The 19,799-nt window shown below is 35.0% G+C and overlaps 1 protein-coding gene and 1 pseudogene across 6 annotated transcripts in view; both read right to left on the minus strand.

Annotated features, from left to right (window-relative positions):
- Ask1 (apoptotic signal-regulating kinase 1) overlaps nucleotides 1-19,799 on the minus strand; it is a 937,451-nt gene that overhangs the window by 701,810 nt on the left and 215,842 nt on the right. For all 6 annotated transcript variants that reach the window (XM_090395264.1, XM_090395267.1, XM_090395262.1 and 3 more), the window contains exons 8-9: nucleotides 17,852-17,944; nucleotides 3,198-3,304 (exon numbers count right to left, since the gene is read on the minus strand). In XM_090395264.1, the coding sequence (XP_090251390.1) occupies nucleotides 3,198-3,304; nucleotides 17,852-17,944 (200 nt within the window). The remainder of the gene's footprint in view (nucleotides 1-3,197; nucleotides 3,305-17,851; nucleotides 17,945-19,799) is intronic.
- Nucleotides 13,184-13,365, minus strand: LOC150104685 (U2 spliceosomal RNA; annotated as a pseudogene).

Genomic DNA, 19,799 nt, shown 5'->3' on the forward strand with positions numbered 1-19,799 from the left:
TTCCTCCGGGTCGTTTTCCTGCCAACCTGGCAGAGAACACCTGCTTTGCTAATCTTTCCTCTCCCATTCTATTTAAGTGACCATACCATCTGAGATTAGCTCTGCTAACGCATTCCTGGATGCTAACAATGTCAAGTTCTTTCCTAATATCCTCATTTTTAATATGATATTGCCATTGATGCCATCTGTTCATGCCTCTAATCTTTCTCAGGACTCTCATATCTGCGGTCTCTAGTCTTTGGTCAAGTGTTTTACTTCTGACCCAGCTCTCAGATCCATAAGTTAAAATTGGTTTGAACACAGTCTTGTATACAGCTAATTTAGTGTTCCGACTAATTTCTTTCTTATTCCATATGAATTTATTCAATTGACTTCCCACGATACCAGCTTTGCTGATTCTGTTGTCTATTTCTATATTTAGTTTACCATCTTCAGTAAAAATTGTGCCTAAGTAGCTGAAATGTTTTACTTGTTCCACAGGTTCTCCATTCACAACACAGTTGACATTTTCAATGATTCTGCCTATTTTCATTGTCTTTGTCTTTTTATTGCTGACCTTCATACCATATCTATTACAACAGCTATTCAATTTAGTCAGAGAATCTTGCAGACTTGTAGCGGATTTATTTAGAAGTATAACATCATCTGCATAAAGCAAAGAGCTGACATTAACATCTCCAATTTTGATATCATGTTTAATACCACTTTCCTTCATAATGTGATCCATATAGATAATGAATAACAGAGGGGATAATGTACATCCTTGTTTTACACCTGATTTAACATTAAACCATCTTCCTGTACTTCCTTCAATTCTAACTGCTGACTCACAACTCAAATAAAGACTAAGTATTGCTTGATATAATGCCCCATTGACACCATATAACTGCAGCGTATTGAATAGCTTCTCTCTTGGCACCTTGTCATATGCCTTTTCCAAATCGACAAAACTTAAATACAGATCTTTGTTATATTCCCATGCTTTCTCGACTATTTGTCGTAAAGTGAAGATCTGATCCTGACAGCCTCTATTTGGCCTGAATCCAGCTTGTTCTTCACCAAGCTTTTCTTCCACAATTCTTCTCAACCATTTCTCAAGTATACTTGCATAGATCTTGCCAGGAACACTCAGTAGGGAAATACCTCTGTAATTCTCACATTCAGTTTTATTTCCCTTTTTATATATGGGTACTATGAGAGCTCTACTCCAATCATCGGGAATTCGTCCCTCTGTAAAGGCTTTCTGAACTATGCAGTGCAGCCACTGTAAGACTCTTATACCACCATACTTCAGCATTTCTGGTCGAATATCATCTACTCCTGCTGCCTTTCCACATTTCAAGCCTTTGATGGCTTTTTCTACTTCAAGTATGGATATGTATTCCTGACTGCATGCCTGGTCAGTGTTTTTTATCACTGTGCTGTCATCACTGCTTGTTTCATTTAGCAGTTTTTCAAAGTAATTACTCCATACTTCAAGGATATCTTTTTCTCCTGTTTTCATTTCACCTTTATCATCTCTAATTCCTTTTACAGCACTCTTTCCTCCATTCCTAAGCTTCTTCAACAACCTCCAGAATATTTTGCCACCTTCTTGATATTTATTTTCTATATTCTTGCCAAAGTCCTCCCATGACTTTTGTTTAGCTAGTTTTACACACTGTTTAGCTTTCTTACATTTGTCTCTGTATTCTGTAAGAGTAAAAGCTGACTTATTTGACAGGAACTTTTGATATGCTTTCTTCTTTTCCTTCACTGCCTCTTTAACTTCCTGTGTCCACCAGGGAGTTCTAATTTTTTTATCTTTGCACACAACCTCACCACATGCCTCTCTGGCAGAATCAATCAATGTTTCCTTCAGAGTTTGCCACTGAATCTCCAAGGTTTGATTCCTGTTCTCAAACTCTTTCATTTTCTTTTCAATAATATTTCTGTATTTTAGTCTACAGTTTACATCTGAGAGCTGCTCAACTTTTATTCGCTTTAAAACTTTCTTACATGTTATTCTTTTCAATATGAAATTCAATTTTATCCTGCTCAAGACTAAATAGTGATCACTTCCAATTTCAAATCCTCTGTACACTCTGGTGTCCTGCACCAGGGAAAAAACATCACTATCAACAATAACATAGTCAATGAGACTTTTCTTATTCCTAGCCTCTTCTCTCCATGTGAATTTGTGCACATTTTTATGTTGGAACATGGTGTTAGTAATAACCAGTCCATGTCCTGAGCAGAAATCCAACAGATATTTGCCATTATTATTAGCTTTGCTCTTTTCTCCAAATTTTCCCAAAATATTTTTGTATGTCTCACAATCATTTCCTACTCTACTATTTAGATCCCCAACAAGGACCAACTTTTCATTTTTCATTGTGTCAGTTGCTTTTTCTAAAGCCTCAAAAAATTCCTCCACTTCTACCTTAGTAGAACCTTCTGTGGGACCATAGGCACAAATAAGTCTCATTGTCCAGTTCCCCATTCTCATATTTGCCCACATTACTCTACTTGAGACTGACTGCCATTCAAGAAGATTAGCCTCGTATTTTGTGTTGAATACTATGGCTACTCCTTCTTTTCCTTGATTGTTATTGCCTGAATATAACATTTTGTATTTATTGCTCAGAAAGATCTCACCAGTTTTGGTCTTTTTTGTTTCAGTCACCCCTATTATGTCGATCTGGTACTTATCTAATTCTTCAAGCCAGTTTTAAAGTAAAACATAGTCCTGGAACTGAAAACAAAAGCATTGCTTCCTATCTTTATTTATCTCAGACTAACTGTAATGAACAATCATTTTCTTAGCTTCTGGCACTGTTTGAGCAAAACTATTCATATTACACAAAAAAAAAAAAAAAAAAAAAAAAAAAAAAAAAAAATCAATCTTACTCAATATTGTTACTACATTTCAGTGGAGAACACCTTCCTAAAAATTCTTAATTCTATGCACACACACACACAAAAAGAAACCCTGCTAACTGAAAATCCAGTTCACTCTTTATCTCATATGTGCCTTTTCTATATTTAATTCAAGGTTAGCAGTCAACATCTATAATCTAGCCCCAAACCATACTTACCAGATTCCCATCTTTCATCTCTTCTATTTCCATTTTTTAGATGTTAAAAGGGAAGAAATAAAGAAGTTTATACAGTAATTTCCACTGAGATTGATATTACAAAGTGTTAACACTACTAACCTGTTCAAAGCAAAGGCATAATGATACTGAATTGCTGAAGTACACGTGAAGCGCATATTTGGAACTGTTTTCAGCTCATCGACAAGAGTGACCATAGCATCATAGTCCTATTAAAGAAAAGAAAAAAAAATTAACAGCACACTTCATGACAAACTGAATGGCTAATTCTTTTCTTATTAAATCGCATTTATTGAAGACATGTACTAAGAAATATGATTTATTTCTGAACCAGCAACTTCAAGTGAAGGGGACAACAACAGATTGAGAATACAAAAATTACCATTTATGCAGAATATACAGTAAGTAATACAACTGGAAGCCTGATAACAATAAACACAAGTGTGGAAACAAAAACATTCACTAATTCTTTTCATTTAATGTTACTCACTATTATTGTTGGTTGGATGAGTCAGTTAATTGAAGGTATAGTTAGATGGTGCTATACAAGTATTTCAGAGATATGTTTAAATGTCTATCTAAAATTGAACTATCAGGAACTGAAAACAGAATTAACTTCTTTTCTAAGAGGAACAAGACACAGCTTTGGAACTACTGATGGCTTTATTAAGAAGGTACAGGTAACTCTCGTATAACGTGGTACTTATACAATGCAGTTTCGATATAACGCGGTACACAAATTGCAGTAACCCTTGTTCAACGATGTACCTATACAATGCGGTTTCGATATAACACAGTCTACAAACTGTAGTAGCTCTTTTTCTTTTCATATATTTTACACCACGTGACTTAAAAATCAAATTTTATCTTTGTTAAATTTGTGTCTGCCCATATCATGCATGTAGTTATAAGTAGCAAATTTATATTTGGGGAAATACCCTTTAGCACATATGTACATCAATTGCTTGCCGTATAAAGTGTTAATTGTTGAAGAGTATTTCGTTTTCTACCAGGAAAGATATTAAAAATCATAAGTGTACATAAGTGTAATATCATAAGTATATTTGATGCTTGCTGGAAAAAAATATGACCTGAAACCATTCTCGAACAAAATTTCGTACCTCTCTTGGATGCCGAGCTAAGTCGCATGATAAACGTCGCACACATTTTTGGTGGGAAGGATTTTTGCAATATGGTTGAAAATGAAATTAGTGAATTGATGGGGAAACAGATTTAAATGAGGAGGAACTGGTACAATTAATAGATGACGTCAACCAAATGATGGGGAAAGTTCTGCCGAAGATTCTGATTGTGATGAATCCGTTAAAGAATTCACTTTAAAGAAATTAGCAGGATTGGACTTGCCAAGAAAGTTAGGAAATTATTTTATGGATAATAATCCCTCAATGAAGCGCTCCGGAAAATTACCAAGACAATTGGATATTTGTTTAGCTCCATATTATGAACTTAATAAAAAAAAAATTGCAGCATAGTGGTAAGCAAGATGTTATTACTGACTTCTTGATAACTAAACCAGCTGAAGTATGCAATGACAATTATACAAATGATGTCCGAGAGATTTCCAGTGATGATGACTTCCGCCACTCATAAATGAAGAACATCTACGAAATGTTATGTTTGGAGAAAGTTAAAATAAGCACTTTATTTTATTTTACCCAAAACATTTATGCATTATGTGCAATGAAGTTTACGTACAATTCCTAATTTTTATAATTTTATACTGTGTATTTGTTTCATAGTTTATATGTTTTCTTAACTTACATGAACTACCTGAATTAAATAAAAATATATTTTTGTTAAATATGTCATTGTTGTTTATATAATTTAAAAAAAAAAAAAAACAGTTTCGAAAAATAACCTTGCTTTTTCTATTCGATCTGAGTATCGCATAATGCGATTTATATAACGTGGCATTTCTATGGAACCTAACATCTGCGTTAGGTTCCATAGCTATTCCATAGAATAGCATAGTCTATGAGTTGTTTGGGATACTGTTGAGAACTGAAGATTTCTTTCAGACAAGTAATTTCTTGGTTTAAAGCTGAAACTAAAGATCACTATTTGTAGGTGTTAATAAATTGTAAACAAGAACTAATTGAGGAAGAAAAAAGAAAAGACTATATGATTATAATGGGAGACTGGAATTGAGTTGTGGGAGAAGAAGAGGATGGGAGTGTAGTAGGAAGATACGGACTAAGTAATAGAAATAATAGAAATGAGAGAGGGGAAAGGTTAGTGGAATTCTGTAAAGAAAATAAGCTAATAATTACAAATACTTGGTTTAAAAAATCTAAGAGAAGACTATACACATGAAAAAAACCCAGGAGATATGGAAAGGTATCAATTTGATTACATTACAGTAAAGCAAAGATACAAGAATAGTGTAAAAAATGCATGCACTTGAATCAGAAGACATAATAAAAGCGAAACTGATCTCAATATTTCTGAAATCCTTGAACTTGAATCAAAACTCAAATTGTTATTTTATTTTTCAGTTACCCATCCCTGATTCTCTCAGTGGTGTGGTCTCTCCATAGGGTTCATGGTGCTCAAAGTGTATAATATCCATTAACAACCCAACAGTATCATTATGCATGAAGCTATCAAGCAAAATTGGATGGAAAGTGCAAGCCATCATATGGCTTTATTATGAGGTGTATTAATCCTGCATCTTCAGGAGAACCATTAGTCCAATAAGCTCACGTAACAAAAACTGTCATTTATGCATCTCAAGGCAATGATTCATAACCTAATAAATACAAGAAAATGCATAACTGTTATTATTATATTCAGGGAGTTACGAGATTCATCTCTGAAGGTTTCACTTAGTGGGCAATGTTATCTTTAACACCAAACCGAAGGTCATTAATTCTTCAACAAGTGAAGATGAGCTCACAATCTTAGATTTGGCCAAACAAATCATATTTTGATATCATAACACATCAAAAGAAAAGCTGTTCAAAATGCTACAATTATATGATGTAAACAGGATACTATACAGAGCAGTGTATAACCTACAGTACACAGCAAGCAGTTAGAATTGGATGAGATAGAGGAACATTTTTTATGTAAAACTCAGGTGTAAGACAAGATAATAATAATAATATAATACATTTAGTTTAATCCTTTATCCAAGTGTGAGCAAACAAAGTTTGCGCCTGAAAGTATCTTCAGGACTGGGGTAAGGTGGTGCAACAACAGGGCGACTCCTTGCAAAGGTGGAGCAAGCTACTAACAGTCCTATTTCAGTATCTCCCATAATGCAAAACACATCTCCTTGCGGATATGTATAATGTTATGCATTAAGGGAAGGGCCACTACCCAGACTAGATTCGACCTTTATTGAGGTCTCTTCAGTGGGAGCCAGGCCCAAGTGGAGATACCAGCCAGAAGCATTAGCAAGGTCATCTCTACCTATAGGAGTTGCCAAATGGTGTGCCACCTTTTTAATAAATTACTCTGGATTTAGAGAAAGATGTTGAAAGTTTATTTTTCACTTGGTTAGAATATAATAAATTTAGTTTAATCCTTTATCCAAGTGTGAGCAAACAAAGTTTGCGCCTGAAAGTATCTTCAGGACTGGGGTAAGGTGGTGCAACACCAGGGCGACTCCTTGCAAAGGTGGAGCAAGCTACTAAAAAAAAAAAAAATGTAAGACAAGAATGTAAACTAATTCCAATGTTCATTTATATGGATCACGTTATGAAGGAAAGTGCACTTAAATCTCACATTAAAATTGAAGATAACTGAAATCTCAGCTCTGTATTTATGCCGATTATGTTATTCTAAATCAATCCAGTAGAGCTCTTTAGGTCTACTGACTAAGTAACTGCTACAACATAATTCATATGAAAATATTAATATAAAGATAAAAACTATGAAAACTGGAAGGAATATGAAGATTCTTCTTTCTGTATAGATATATATTTGTTCCATAAATTCTACAATGAGAATGCAGAATCCATAAAATTCTGCATTCTCATTGTTTCTACTATTTGCCTAAATAGTAGAAACAAGTAAAATGTTTCTACTATTTGGGCAAAATTTAGTGAATTTAGCAAATTAAATATCAAAATAGATAACAAAATTAAGAAAGCTGATACAGCAGAGAGCCAGATGAATAAACAGGAGTATGAGAGAAATTAGCAACAGCATGAAACTAATAGCATCCAAGAGTTGAAACCAATTTTAACTTATAATTCTATGAGGTTAAGTTAAAAATAAAATGGTTAATTGAAGCCTAGAAACCAAAGATATAAGAGTTCTGAGATAAATTAGTTCTGATGGAAAAATAAATGAACAAATGGCATTAGTGGCAGAAATTACATTAAAAATAAAGGGATTAGGAAGGAACATGACACTGATACTATTCAGGAATATATGAGCAGAGTTAATCTCAAGTCGTATGGTTACTTAAAAACAAAATGGGAGAGGAAAGGTTAACAACACAGGTATTTAATGTCAAGAAAAAGACCCAAAGGAAGACCAAGGTCTAAGTGAATTGATGAAGAGATTAAAAGCCTTAGCAGGCCAAAATATGAGATCTAACAATACTGGCATTCTGGCATGTAACAGACTAATTTAGAGGAAATTGTCAGCAGATACTTAGCAATGCTGTAAAGTAATCATGGTATCATGTACCCCTTAAAAGTATATACCATGAATCTGATAATAATATATCGTATTTGTTTTAGAAACAAATCAACTTTGGATTTGGGTTTTACTGGTGAACTAACTTCAATGGCTCCAATGTGCATCCAGTGTTAAAATAAGAGATGTAATATATAAAAAAAATAATAAAAAAAAAAAACACTGAACACATAAAGTTCCTAAAATATATATTAAAAAAAAATTAAATATATTTAAAAATGATTTAAAAATATATCTATATGAATCTGTTGAAATTAACCATTTGTAAAATTATTTTAAAATGTGGGATAAATTTGATGGTTGGGATAAAATCTCGATGAGTTCAGGCAGATGAGTAAAAGTGTTAAAATAATGACTGGGCTCATTAGAAAAATCAGGACATCTATGAAAATATGATAGATATAAAAACAGAATGGCAGCACTCATATACAAGTGTTATAACTCTTCAACAGGTAAGAGACTTCACTGCCATACTTGGATTTCAAACTTGATTTGGTATGGTTTTTGTTAGCAGTCTCTCCATTTCAATGATGCCTCCCACAGATATATCAGTTTACATTATGATTTACTTGTAATCAGTAAAGAGACAAGCAGATGAAGATGCTGTAGGGAACATAATGATCAAACCACAACCTCAAATCTTGTGATCTCTATGTGGTTTGGGATCCAATAAAGATCCAATAAATAAAGTTGAGATGGAGTCTCCTTATTTAACAGAACAGATGTTGGATCCGAGAGGGCAATGAATGGTTGTATACAGGACTTCTTATTGTCTGTAGAGAACTTAGTGAATAAGTATAAATGATGCACCTTTGGTAGCATTTCATGATATGTTTTAGTGCAAGTTCAGGTCAACAGCAACATAATTACTGAATTTCAGTGAGATTTGCTTTGTTATGATGTTTGTAAAGGCCGTTATAGGCTGGCATTACCAAAAACTTTTATTTTGAAATGTCTGAGTAAATAGATACAAAATGTGAGCCTATGTCCCTAGGCTACACAAGCAGAAAGTGGGAATTCCAATTTTTTTTTTTTTAATAATCCCACACATAATGTGGGGGGTGCTTAAGGGTCAAAGCCATATAACTGAGAGAAGACATCCACATAGCCTTTAAAAGGAATGCAGAGAACTGACTAGGGGTTCTGACCTAATGTCCAATCCTCACATTTTCGTGGTGCACCCTGTTGGGTATCTACCTGGATACTGAACAAACAAGGATGGGCTGGCAATTTGGGATTTAGCCGACCAAATTGTATTCTTATTGACTTAAACCAATACAGAAAATGATGGTACAACATGACAAAATTTCATGCCGGCTGGGGCGTCGCCCAGCTAAACAAGGCCCCCGTTGTTTTCGCCAGGAAACCAGGTTGAACAGCAAAAAATCAGTTACTGGAACAAATCTGAAAGCACACCTCAACTCAACAATACCAGAGTTAAAGATCGGTACTATCAACATAAGAAGCCTGAATGGCAAAGAAATGGAGCTAGCTGAGGAATTAGATGAGTACCAGATCGATATAAGAGGGATGACTGAAACAAAAAAGACAAAAACTGGTGAGATCATTCTGAACAATAAAAACAAAATGTTATATTCAGGAAATGACAATCAAGGAAAAGAAGGAGTAGCCATAGTATACAAAATATGAGGCAAATCTTCTTCAATGGTAGGCAGTTCAAGTAGAGTGATGTGGGCAAATATCAGAATGGGGAATTAGACAATGAGACTTATTAGTGCCTATGGTCCCACAGAAGGTTCTACTAAGCTAGAAGTGGAGGAATTTTTTGATGCTTTAGAAAAAGCAACTGACACAATGAAAAAAGAAAAGTTGGTCCTTGTTGGGGATCTAAATAGCAGAGTAGGAAATGATTGTCAGACATACAAAAATATTTTGGGAAAATTTGGAGAAAAGAGCAAAGCCAATGATAATGGCAAATACCTGTTGGATTTCTGCTCAGGACATGGACTGATCATTACTAACACCATGTTCCAACATAAAAATGTGCATAAATTCACATGGAGAGAAGAGCAAGGAATAAAAAAAGTCTCATTGACTATGTTATTGTTGATAGTGATGTTTTCTCCCTGGTGCAGGACACTAGAGTATACAGAGGATTTGAAATTGGAAGTAATCACTGTTTAGTCTTGAGCAGGATAAAATTGGATTTCGTACTGAAAAGAATAACATGTAAGAAAGTTTTAAAGCGAATATAAACTGAGTAGCTCTCAGATGTGAACTGTAGACTAAAATACACAAAGATTATTGAAGAAAAAATGAAAGACTTTGAGAACAGGAATGAAACCTTGGAGATTCAGTGGCAAGCCTTGAAGAAAACCCTGATTGATTCAGCCAGAGAGGCATGTGGTGAGGTTGACTGCAAGGATAGAAAAATTAGAACTACATGATGGACACATGTAGGAATGGAGGAAAGAGTGCTGTAAAAGGGCTGTAAAAGTTAGAGATGATAAAGGTGACATGAAAACAGGAGAAAAAGATATCCTTGAAGTATGGAGTAATCACTTTGAAAAACTGCTAAATGAAACAAGCAGTGATGACAGCACAGTGATAAAAAACACTGACCAGGCATGCAGTCAGGAATACATATCCATACTTGAAGTAGAAAAAGCCATCAAAGGCTTGAAATGTGGAAAGGCAGCAGGAGTAGATGATATTCGACCAGAAATGCTGAAGTATGGTGGTATAAGAGTCTTACAGTGGCTGCACTGCATAGTTCAGAAAGCCTGGACAGAGGGACGAATTCTCGATGATTGGAGTAGAGCTCTCATAGTACCCATATATAAAAAGGGAAATAAAACTGAATGTGAGAATTACAGAGGTATTTCCCTACTGAGTGTTCCAGGCAAGATCTATGCAAGCATACTTGAGAAAAGGTTGAGAAGAATTGTGGAAGAAAAGTTGGTGAAGAACAAGCTGGATTCAGGCCAAATAGAGGCTGTCAGGATCAAATTTTCACGTTACAACAAATAATTGAGAAATTGTGGGAATATAACAAAGATCTGTATTTAAGTTTTGTCGATCTGGAAAAGGCATATGACAAAATGCCAAGAGAGAAGCTATTCAATACGCTACAGTTATATGGTGTCAATGGGGCATTATATCAAGCAATACTTAGTCTGTATATGAGTTGTAAGTCAGCAGTTAGAATTGAAGGAAGTACAGGAAGATGGTTTAATGTTAAATCTGATGTTTGACAAGGATGTGCATTATTCCCTCTGTTATTCATTATCTATATGGATCACATTATGAAGCAAAGTGGTATTAAACATGATATCAGAATTGGAGATGTTAATATCGGCTCTTTGCTTTATGCGGACGATGTTATACTTCTAAATAAATCCGCTACAAGTTTGCAAGAGTTCCTGACTAAATTGAATAACTGTTGTAATAGATATGGTATGAAGGTCAGCATTAAAAAGACAAAGACAACAAAATAGGTAGAATTGTTGAAAATGTCAATTGTGTTGTGAACGGGGAACCTGTGGAACAAGTAAAACATTTCAGCTACTCAGGCACGATTTTTACTGATGATGGTAATTTAAATATGGAAATAGACAACAGAATCAACAAAGCTGGTATGATAGGAAGTCAACTGAATAAATTCATATGGAAAAATTAGTCAGAACACTAAATTAGCTGTTATATACAAGACAGTGTTCAAACCAGTTTTAACTTATGGATCTGAAAGCTGGGTCAGAAGTAAAACACTTGACCAAAGACTAGAGACCACAGATTTGAGAGTCCTGAGAAAGATTAGACGCGTGAACAGATGGCATCAATGGCAATATCATATTAAAAACAAGGATATTAGGAAAGAACTTGATATTGTCGACATCCAGGAATGCATTAGCAGAGTTAATCTCAGGTGGTATGGTCACTTAAACAGAATGGGTGAGGAAAGATTAGCAAAACAAACGTTCTCTGCCAGGTTGGCAGGAAAACGACCCAGAGGAAGACCAAGATATAGGTGGATTGATACAGTACAATGTGCCTTAGATGATAGAAATATAAGATCTGATAATGATAATATTGGAGTCTTCACAAGTATCAGACTGATTTGGAGGAAAATTGTAGATAGGAAGTTAGTAATGATGTAAATTTTTCATGTAGTACTATCATATCCTGTACACCCCCTTGAGGGTACATGTCAGGAATTTGATGATGATGACACATAATGTGGAAAAACCTATAGCATACCAGTGTAGTGTATGGGGTACAGATAAAGGATGGAAAGAAGAAATCTACCGACATTTTACTTGAAGTGTTGGATGTTGCTGAGAAACATTTCATGTGGAAGAACGTCTTTTCCAAAGGCACACGAAGAAGGAATATATAGAGAAGCATCTACCCATTTGCAATTGGACTGAAAAGAGATATTGGACCTGCTTGTTGTTTTAGCAGACTAAACAGAAACTAGAGAAATGATAGCTGCCGGTTCTGGATCAGTGGAGATGGAAAATCTAGAAAACACAGAAATGGAAAAGTGCATTATGAAATAGTGGTTGAAGTGAGTAGGTGAGAGATCATCCATTAGATGAATCACTCTCTTCTTCTTCAACTGCTTTCGTGAACCTTTTATAAAACAATGGCTGAAAGTGGGTGGAAATGTTGGATGGAATGGGGATATGAAGGCTTCATGACCCTGAGGATGATTTCCATGACTGATAAACAGCAGGTGTTTAAATCAGAAGACTTATTAGGCTCTTCTTTGATAAAAAATGTGCAAATAAAATTTTTGCTTTCTGTAAATATAATAAAACTGCCAAATATTAAAAGTAGAACCAAGAGGCTTCACTTTGGCATTAGTAAGATATTAAAAGGTAGATATTACGTATCCATCCATATTTGATAGCTAAATGTAGAAATTTTTGCCACATCTTATGAAAATATAACTTTCTCATAAACTCTGATAAATATTTGAAACTCATGGCACTATAAAATACAAATGGGTCTATAATATCCTCTATTACATATCTGATTTATATCAAATTAATTCTCTTTGCATTATACAATATTTGTTATTTTTAGAGGTATCTGTGGCATGGTATAATTATTAAAAGAACATTAGAATTTTAGTATGAAATATCTGTACCTTTATTAATTAAAAGTTATTACTGTGGTCTTACGTGTTCTTTTAATAATTATACCATATTTGATTATACATCTATCCAGAATTCACTTATGATGACAAATTTAACTTTTTGACATGAGATTGCTATGGTATATTTAAAAGAGGATTGTGCTCTTTTAAGGTTTCTGTATGGTCTACGATTAGAATAAACAGTTCATAACACTTATCAGGTCAATGAAACCTAATTAATGCACTAATAAAAGACAAATATATGCTCCTGTGCAAAGTTCATGTCCTTTAAATCAGTGTTTTGCAAACTTTTCTGATCGCAAAAAGTGACAGAGGTAGTACAATGTCAGACAACTTATGTTAAAGGTGGAGTAAGATCCAAGCACTTCACCACTTTGTAAAAGAAAGTTTATCTTGAGTCCCAATGGGGGCCCCATATCAGATATCAAGCTGATAAGAAAAGATACAATTTGATTTTTAGCTAAAATGCAGAGATATGAAAAGTGCAGTACTCACTGACGAAACAATACCTTCCTTACTACATATAATAAAAGTAAAATTAAAAAGGTAACGAGTTAATATCAAACGTGACTTTATATTTTAATATTACATAGTTCAACACTAGGGCAACTTGTTGCAAAATTGGCAAAATTGGATAAAGTTCTGATCACTATTCTTAGTATTACCCACCTTTGCAACGAGTTGCCCTAGTGTTGAACTATGTGCTTTAGCTTACGCTACAATCTGCCGAAACTTTTATAGTTTACTATATTCGGCATGAAACTCTTCGATTTCAATCTTTGAGTTTCTTATTCGGCTTTGAAATAATGTGGGATTTAATATCCCCTTAATTTAAATAATGTTACATCGTCGAAGTGAAGTCTATTGGCTCTTCTATTTTCTTCTATTTAAGTAATTTATGGGCGCACCTTTTTGACAACTCATATCGCAAAGTACAAAAGTTCTTCTCGCTATAACGTCAGTATTACCTGGTCTACCTACTCACTGATGAAACCTCAATAAAGGTTGAAACCGGTCTGGGTAGACCTTCCACCATAATGGATAACATCATACATCTCCTAGGAGATGTGTGGGTAATACTAAGAATAGTGATCAGAACTTTACCCACCTTTGCAACAAGTTGCCCTAGTGTTGAACTACGTGCTTCAGCTTACGCTACAATCCGATGAAACTTTTATAGTTTACTATATTCTGCATGAAACTCTTTGATTCCGATCTTTGAGTTTCTTATTCGGCTTTGAAATAATGTGGGATTTAATATTCCCTTAATTTAAATAATGATACATTGCCGAAGTGAAGCCTATTGGCTCTTCTATTTAAGTAATCAATTCTGAATTTCCTCAAAATTGCTGTAGAGCTATCTATGCAGGGAGGCATCAATCAGAACAAGTGATAATTAGGGAGAATATCCATCTCTGGAACCTTGATATTTCCATGAGGTCTGTCATCATTTTGATGAAGGAGTATCTATTCAATGCAAAACATGTGCATACTTGCTTTGCTTTAAAATGCAGACTAGCATTTTCAAGATCAATCAGGTGGGGCTGGGTTGATCCACTGATCAACCCAGCCACCTGGTTGATCCAATGATTTTGTATATCTGGCTTCTTGAAGTTAACTTGATTTTCCATTGCAGGTAACAATTTGTCTGATGAAACATTTGTCCCAAGAACTGGAAAGCAATTTTTTACAATCATACTGGTGTGACTTAAATCTGTTCTGGTCAAGTGTTCTATTCATACAGAACTTTCATTAGTTATGAACTTTCGTTCAGCTGACCTTACCAAGTAGTGAAGATGAGATTACACAATTTCCTAACTTCGAGTTCAGAATTTTGCTGACAATATAGGAGTGCCTGTTGCTGAATCAACTTTAAAAGTTTCATGTACAGCTATGGAATTAAGTGAGAGTGTTGTCTGGAATAATAGTGGTGTTCAAAAACGCTATCACTGGAACTTTTAAACCAGTTCACTGCAACATCCTTCTTCAAAGACTTATAACTTTACAGACATTTGGTATTAACTGCTACAGTTGTAATAAATTTAGTTTAATCCTTTATCCAAGTGTGAGCAAACAAAGTTTGCGCCTGAAAGTATCTTCAGGACCAAGGTAAGGTGGTACAACACCGGGCAACTCGTTGCAAAGGAGGAGCAAGCTCACAACACTCCTATCTCAGTATCTTCCATAATGCAAAACACATCTCCTTGTGGATATGTATAATGTTATGCATTAAGGGAAAGGCCACTGCCCAGACTAGTTTCGACCTTTATAAGGTCTCTTCAGTGGGAGCCAGGCCCGAGTGGAGATACCAGGCAGAAGCATTAGCAAGGTCATCTCTACCTATAGGAGTAGTCAAACGGTGTGCCACCTTTTGATTAAATTACTCTGGATTTAGAGAAAGATGTTGAAAGTTTATTTTTCACTTGGTTAGGCTATAATAAATTTAGTTTAATCCTTTATCCAAGTGTGAGCAAACAAAGTTCGCACCTGAAAGTATCTTCAGGACTGGGGTAAGGTGGTACAACACCGGGCAACTCATTGCAAAGGTGGAACAAGCTCACAACACTCCTATCTCTGTATCTCCCATAATGCAAAACACATCTCCTTGCAGATATGTATAATGTTATGCATTAAGGGGAGGGCCACTACCCAGACTAGTTTCGAACTTTATTGAGGTCTCTTCAGTGAGAGCCAGGCCCGAGTGGAGATACCAGGCAGAAGCATTAGCAAGGTCATCTCTACCCATAGGCGTTGCCGAACAGTGTGCCACCTTTTTATTAAATTACTCTGGATTTAGAGAAAGATGTTGAAAGTTTATTTTTCCCTTGGTTAGATTATAATAAATTTAGTTTAATCCTTTATCCAAGTGTGAGCAAACAAAATTTGCGCCTGAAAGCATCTTCAGGACTGGGGTAAGGTGGTACAACACCGGACAACTCATTGCAAAAGTGGAGCAAGCTCACAACACTCCTATCTCAGTATCTCCCATAATGCAAAATACATCTCCTTGCGGATATGTGTCCTCCCCTTAATGTTATGCATTAAGGGGAGGGCCACTACCCAGACTAGTTTCGACCTTTACTGAGGTCTCTTCAATAGGAGATACTAAGTTGTGAGCTTGCTCCACCTTTACAATGAGTTGCCCAGTGTTGTACCACCTTAGCCCGGTCCTGAAGATACTTTCAAGTGCAAACTTTGTTTGCTCACACTTGGATAAAGGATTAAACTAAATTTATTATAGCCTAACCAAGTGAAAAATAAACTTTCAACATCTTTCTCTAAATCCAGAGTAATTTAATAAAAAGGTGGCACACCGTTTGACTACTCCTATAGGTAGAGATGACCTTGCTAATGCTTCTGCCTGGTATCTCCACTCGGGCCTGGCTCCCACTGAAGAGACCTTGATAAAGGTTGAAACTAGTCTGGGTAGTGGCCCTCCCCTTAATGCATAACATTATGCATATCCACAAGGAGATGTGTTTTGCATTATGGGAGATACAGAGATAGGAGTGTTGTGAGCTTGTTCCACCTTTGCAATGAGTTGCCCGGTGTTGTACCACCTTACCCCAGTCCTGAAGATACTTTCAGGCGCAAACTTTGTTTGCTCACACTTGGATAAAGGATTAAACTAAATTTATTATAGTCTAACCAAGTGAAAAATAAACTTGCTACAACTGTAATATGCAAAAATTAAACATTATTTTACAAAATTTTAGGAAATAAGTGATTTTCCTAATATATTCTATGCTGCATATGAAAAGAAAACTACCTGTATTAATTGTAAGTCATTAACAGAGGATTTTGTTTGTAAAAAAAAAAAAATAATTACTTAGTAATTCTTTAACGATACTTGTGACATAATGATTAGAAATATATACACATTTACACAAGAATAATATTTAATTTGCCAAATATTTTGGTCTGAATATTACAGACCGTCTTCAGTGGCTACATAGGAATAGTTTTAAAAAACAAGGTGGAATACGAACAATTGATTATTCACACATAGAACGAGCCATGTGATGTCATATCGCTAAGTATTAGAAGAGTAAACATTTTTAAAGTCATAATTAAAGATATTAATTCAGAAATTCATATAATAATCTTAAATAACATTTGACTATTATAGGAAATTTACATTAAAAAAAATTAAAAAATAAAAATTAATGTGTTACCCTGATTAAACTTTCCCAAATTTTTGATATAGATATAGTCATTACGATTCAAGTTAGGATGTTGAAGTAAGGCTTCCACACTTTCTTTAAATAAACGTTCAAATTTGTAGCGACATCTGTGTAGGAGGAGAGTCTTGGACCAAAGGATGTTGTGGCTTGTTTCTAATCCATGCTAAGCTAATCCAGATTTCCTACTTTGGACAAACTGGACGTTCTATAGAAAAAAGAATTCAAGAGCATCAATCATCAATTCAACAAAACAAATGCGAGAAATCTGGATTAGTTCAGCATGGATTGAAACAGGCCACAACATCCTTTGGTCCTTTGAATCGTAATGACTGTATATCTATATCAAAAATTTGGGAAAGTTTAATCAGGATAACACATTAATTTTTTTTATGTAAATTTCCTATATTAGTCTAATGTTATTTAAGATTATTATATGAATTTCTGAATTAATATCCTTAATTATGACTTTAAAAATGTTTACTCTTCTAATACTTAGTGATATTACATCACGCGGCTCGTGTGAATGATCAATTGTTCGTATTCCACCTTGTTTTTTAAAACTATTCCTATGTAACCACTGAAGATGGTTTGCAATATTCAGACCAAAATATTTGGGAAATTAAACAGTATTCTTGTGTAAACGTGTTTCTAATTACTTAGTAATAAATTGATATAAAGAACCTCACTCCATTTTAAGTCACTCGACTCAAACTTAAAACACATTTTGAGATTGTATAAACAGAAAAACGTTTCCTGAAACTATTCTCAAGTTAACATACCTGTATATCACGGAATGAAATCAACATATTGAGAACAACTTCGCCTGATATAATATTTGGATCATCCAAACGTTTTCTCATATTGTGCAAGGCCTATAAAGTAGAAGTATGCCAAGTTTTGTTAGATAAAAATGTTCAATTTGATCACAACTAAACTAAAAACATTCACTAAAATAAGGTATTCACTTTGTTATTTACATGTTTTATTTTTATTAAAGTAGAGCATGTTTAACGACAATGAACATTGTCGTTAAAGAATGATTATGGTAAAATGGCTGAAGATGGTCGAATAGTAACTGCTGCAGAGGACATAGTTGAGGTATTCAGTGGACAATTAGGTATTTCATCCTCATCAATCTGAAATCATGGAAACTCAAGTGTAGAGGAAATAGAAAAGGAAGCTTAATTGTGAGCAAGCAGGAATTATATGTGGAAATAAATAAGCTTAATGTCAGTAAGGCAGTGGGATTTGATAACATATCACCACTTCTTCAGTAAATGCTTCAAGTTGTTGGCACTAGCACTAGCATGCCTGTTAAAGAAGTCTTACAACAACACAAGTCCCAAGAGAGTGTGGAAAGAAGGTAATATTGTTTTATTACATAAAGGTGGTAATAGGGCAGTGGCTACAAATTATAGGCCAATCTGTATATCAAGAGTTGTAGTTAAGGTATTACAGGGGATACAGAGATGGGTGGCTAACAGCAGTATTCTGTGTGATTATCAACATGGATTTGTTGAAGGGAGATCATGTTTTACCAACTTACTTATGTATGGGGACAAATGTAATGGATAAGAGGTATATACAGGTGTATACTTAGATTTTGCAAAAGACTTTCAATAGACTACGACATTTGCTCACATCACTCACTTTTTTATTTATTTATTCGTATGGAGTTCCCTCCCTTTTCTCCCCTGTCCCAAAGGGCAAGTTGAGCCCCCTCATGGGGGATTAAGTATTTATGGCTGTGTGTGTTCACGGTGCCGGTTTGCTTGCAGGATGAAAAACCCCAGATAAACTGGGAAAAAAAAACCCTGCTATCCATGCCCAAGACCGGCTAACTTGGCTATGGCTGAGGAAGATCCTTAAGCTCTTCAAGTCAGCGACGGGAATCGAACCTAGGACACTCCTTACCCAGACATATGGTTACGAAGTGCAAAGCCACTAGGCTAACTGCGTGGACACATCACTCACTGCTCCTGCATGAAGCAACAATCTGACTCACACCAAATCCATTTAAATGCAACTTGTCACTTTTGTATACTTCCATCCTTCCCTCAGATGCATTCCACACGTTTAAAAACTTCACACCCTTCTCCTCTGCAAATATACCATTCATGATCTGCTCTCCACCTAAACACATCATTTTCATACCTTGTCAATACACTGACCACCTTTTCAAACATAATGATCTCTTTCACTCTCCTCAATAACCTCCTGATATGCATTCTCACATTTTCTTTATGTCCAAGTCACTTGTTCCAACAACCACAACCAACTTGTTTGCTCATCAATTTCTCATATCTAACACATCAATTATTCTGCTAATTCTCCCTCCTGGAAAACACACCATATTGAATCTCTCATTTACCACACCTCTAATAATGGAATCTCCATACATCACTTTCTCAAGTCATTTATTCACCTCTTTTCTCTGCTGTCCTTTATCCTAATCATTTGCTCTCTTCCATTCTTATCCACCAAACTTCTCATCTCACTACTCGTATTTTTCATTTCACTTGTTATTCTGATCAACTCATTTCTCAAGTCTTACATTTTGGCAATTACACTATCTGTCATTCGTTTTCTCATTCCTACTTTCCTTTGCTTCAACAGTGTCACTTGCTTTCATTTAATCAGCTGTACTTTTCTTTCACTTTGGCAGTCTCACTTGCATCCATTCTGCGATTTCTACAGTTATTTGCTCTAACAATTATGCTCTCTTTC

Source organism: Typopeltis vanoorti, chromosome 7 (assembly GCF_054136105.1).
Source record: "Typopeltis vanoorti isolate ZY-2024b chromosome 7, IOZ_Tvanoo_1.0, whole genome shotgun sequence".
Taxonomy (NCBI): Eukaryota; Metazoa; Arthropoda; class Arachnida; order Uropygi; family Thelyphonidae; genus Typopeltis; species Typopeltis vanoorti.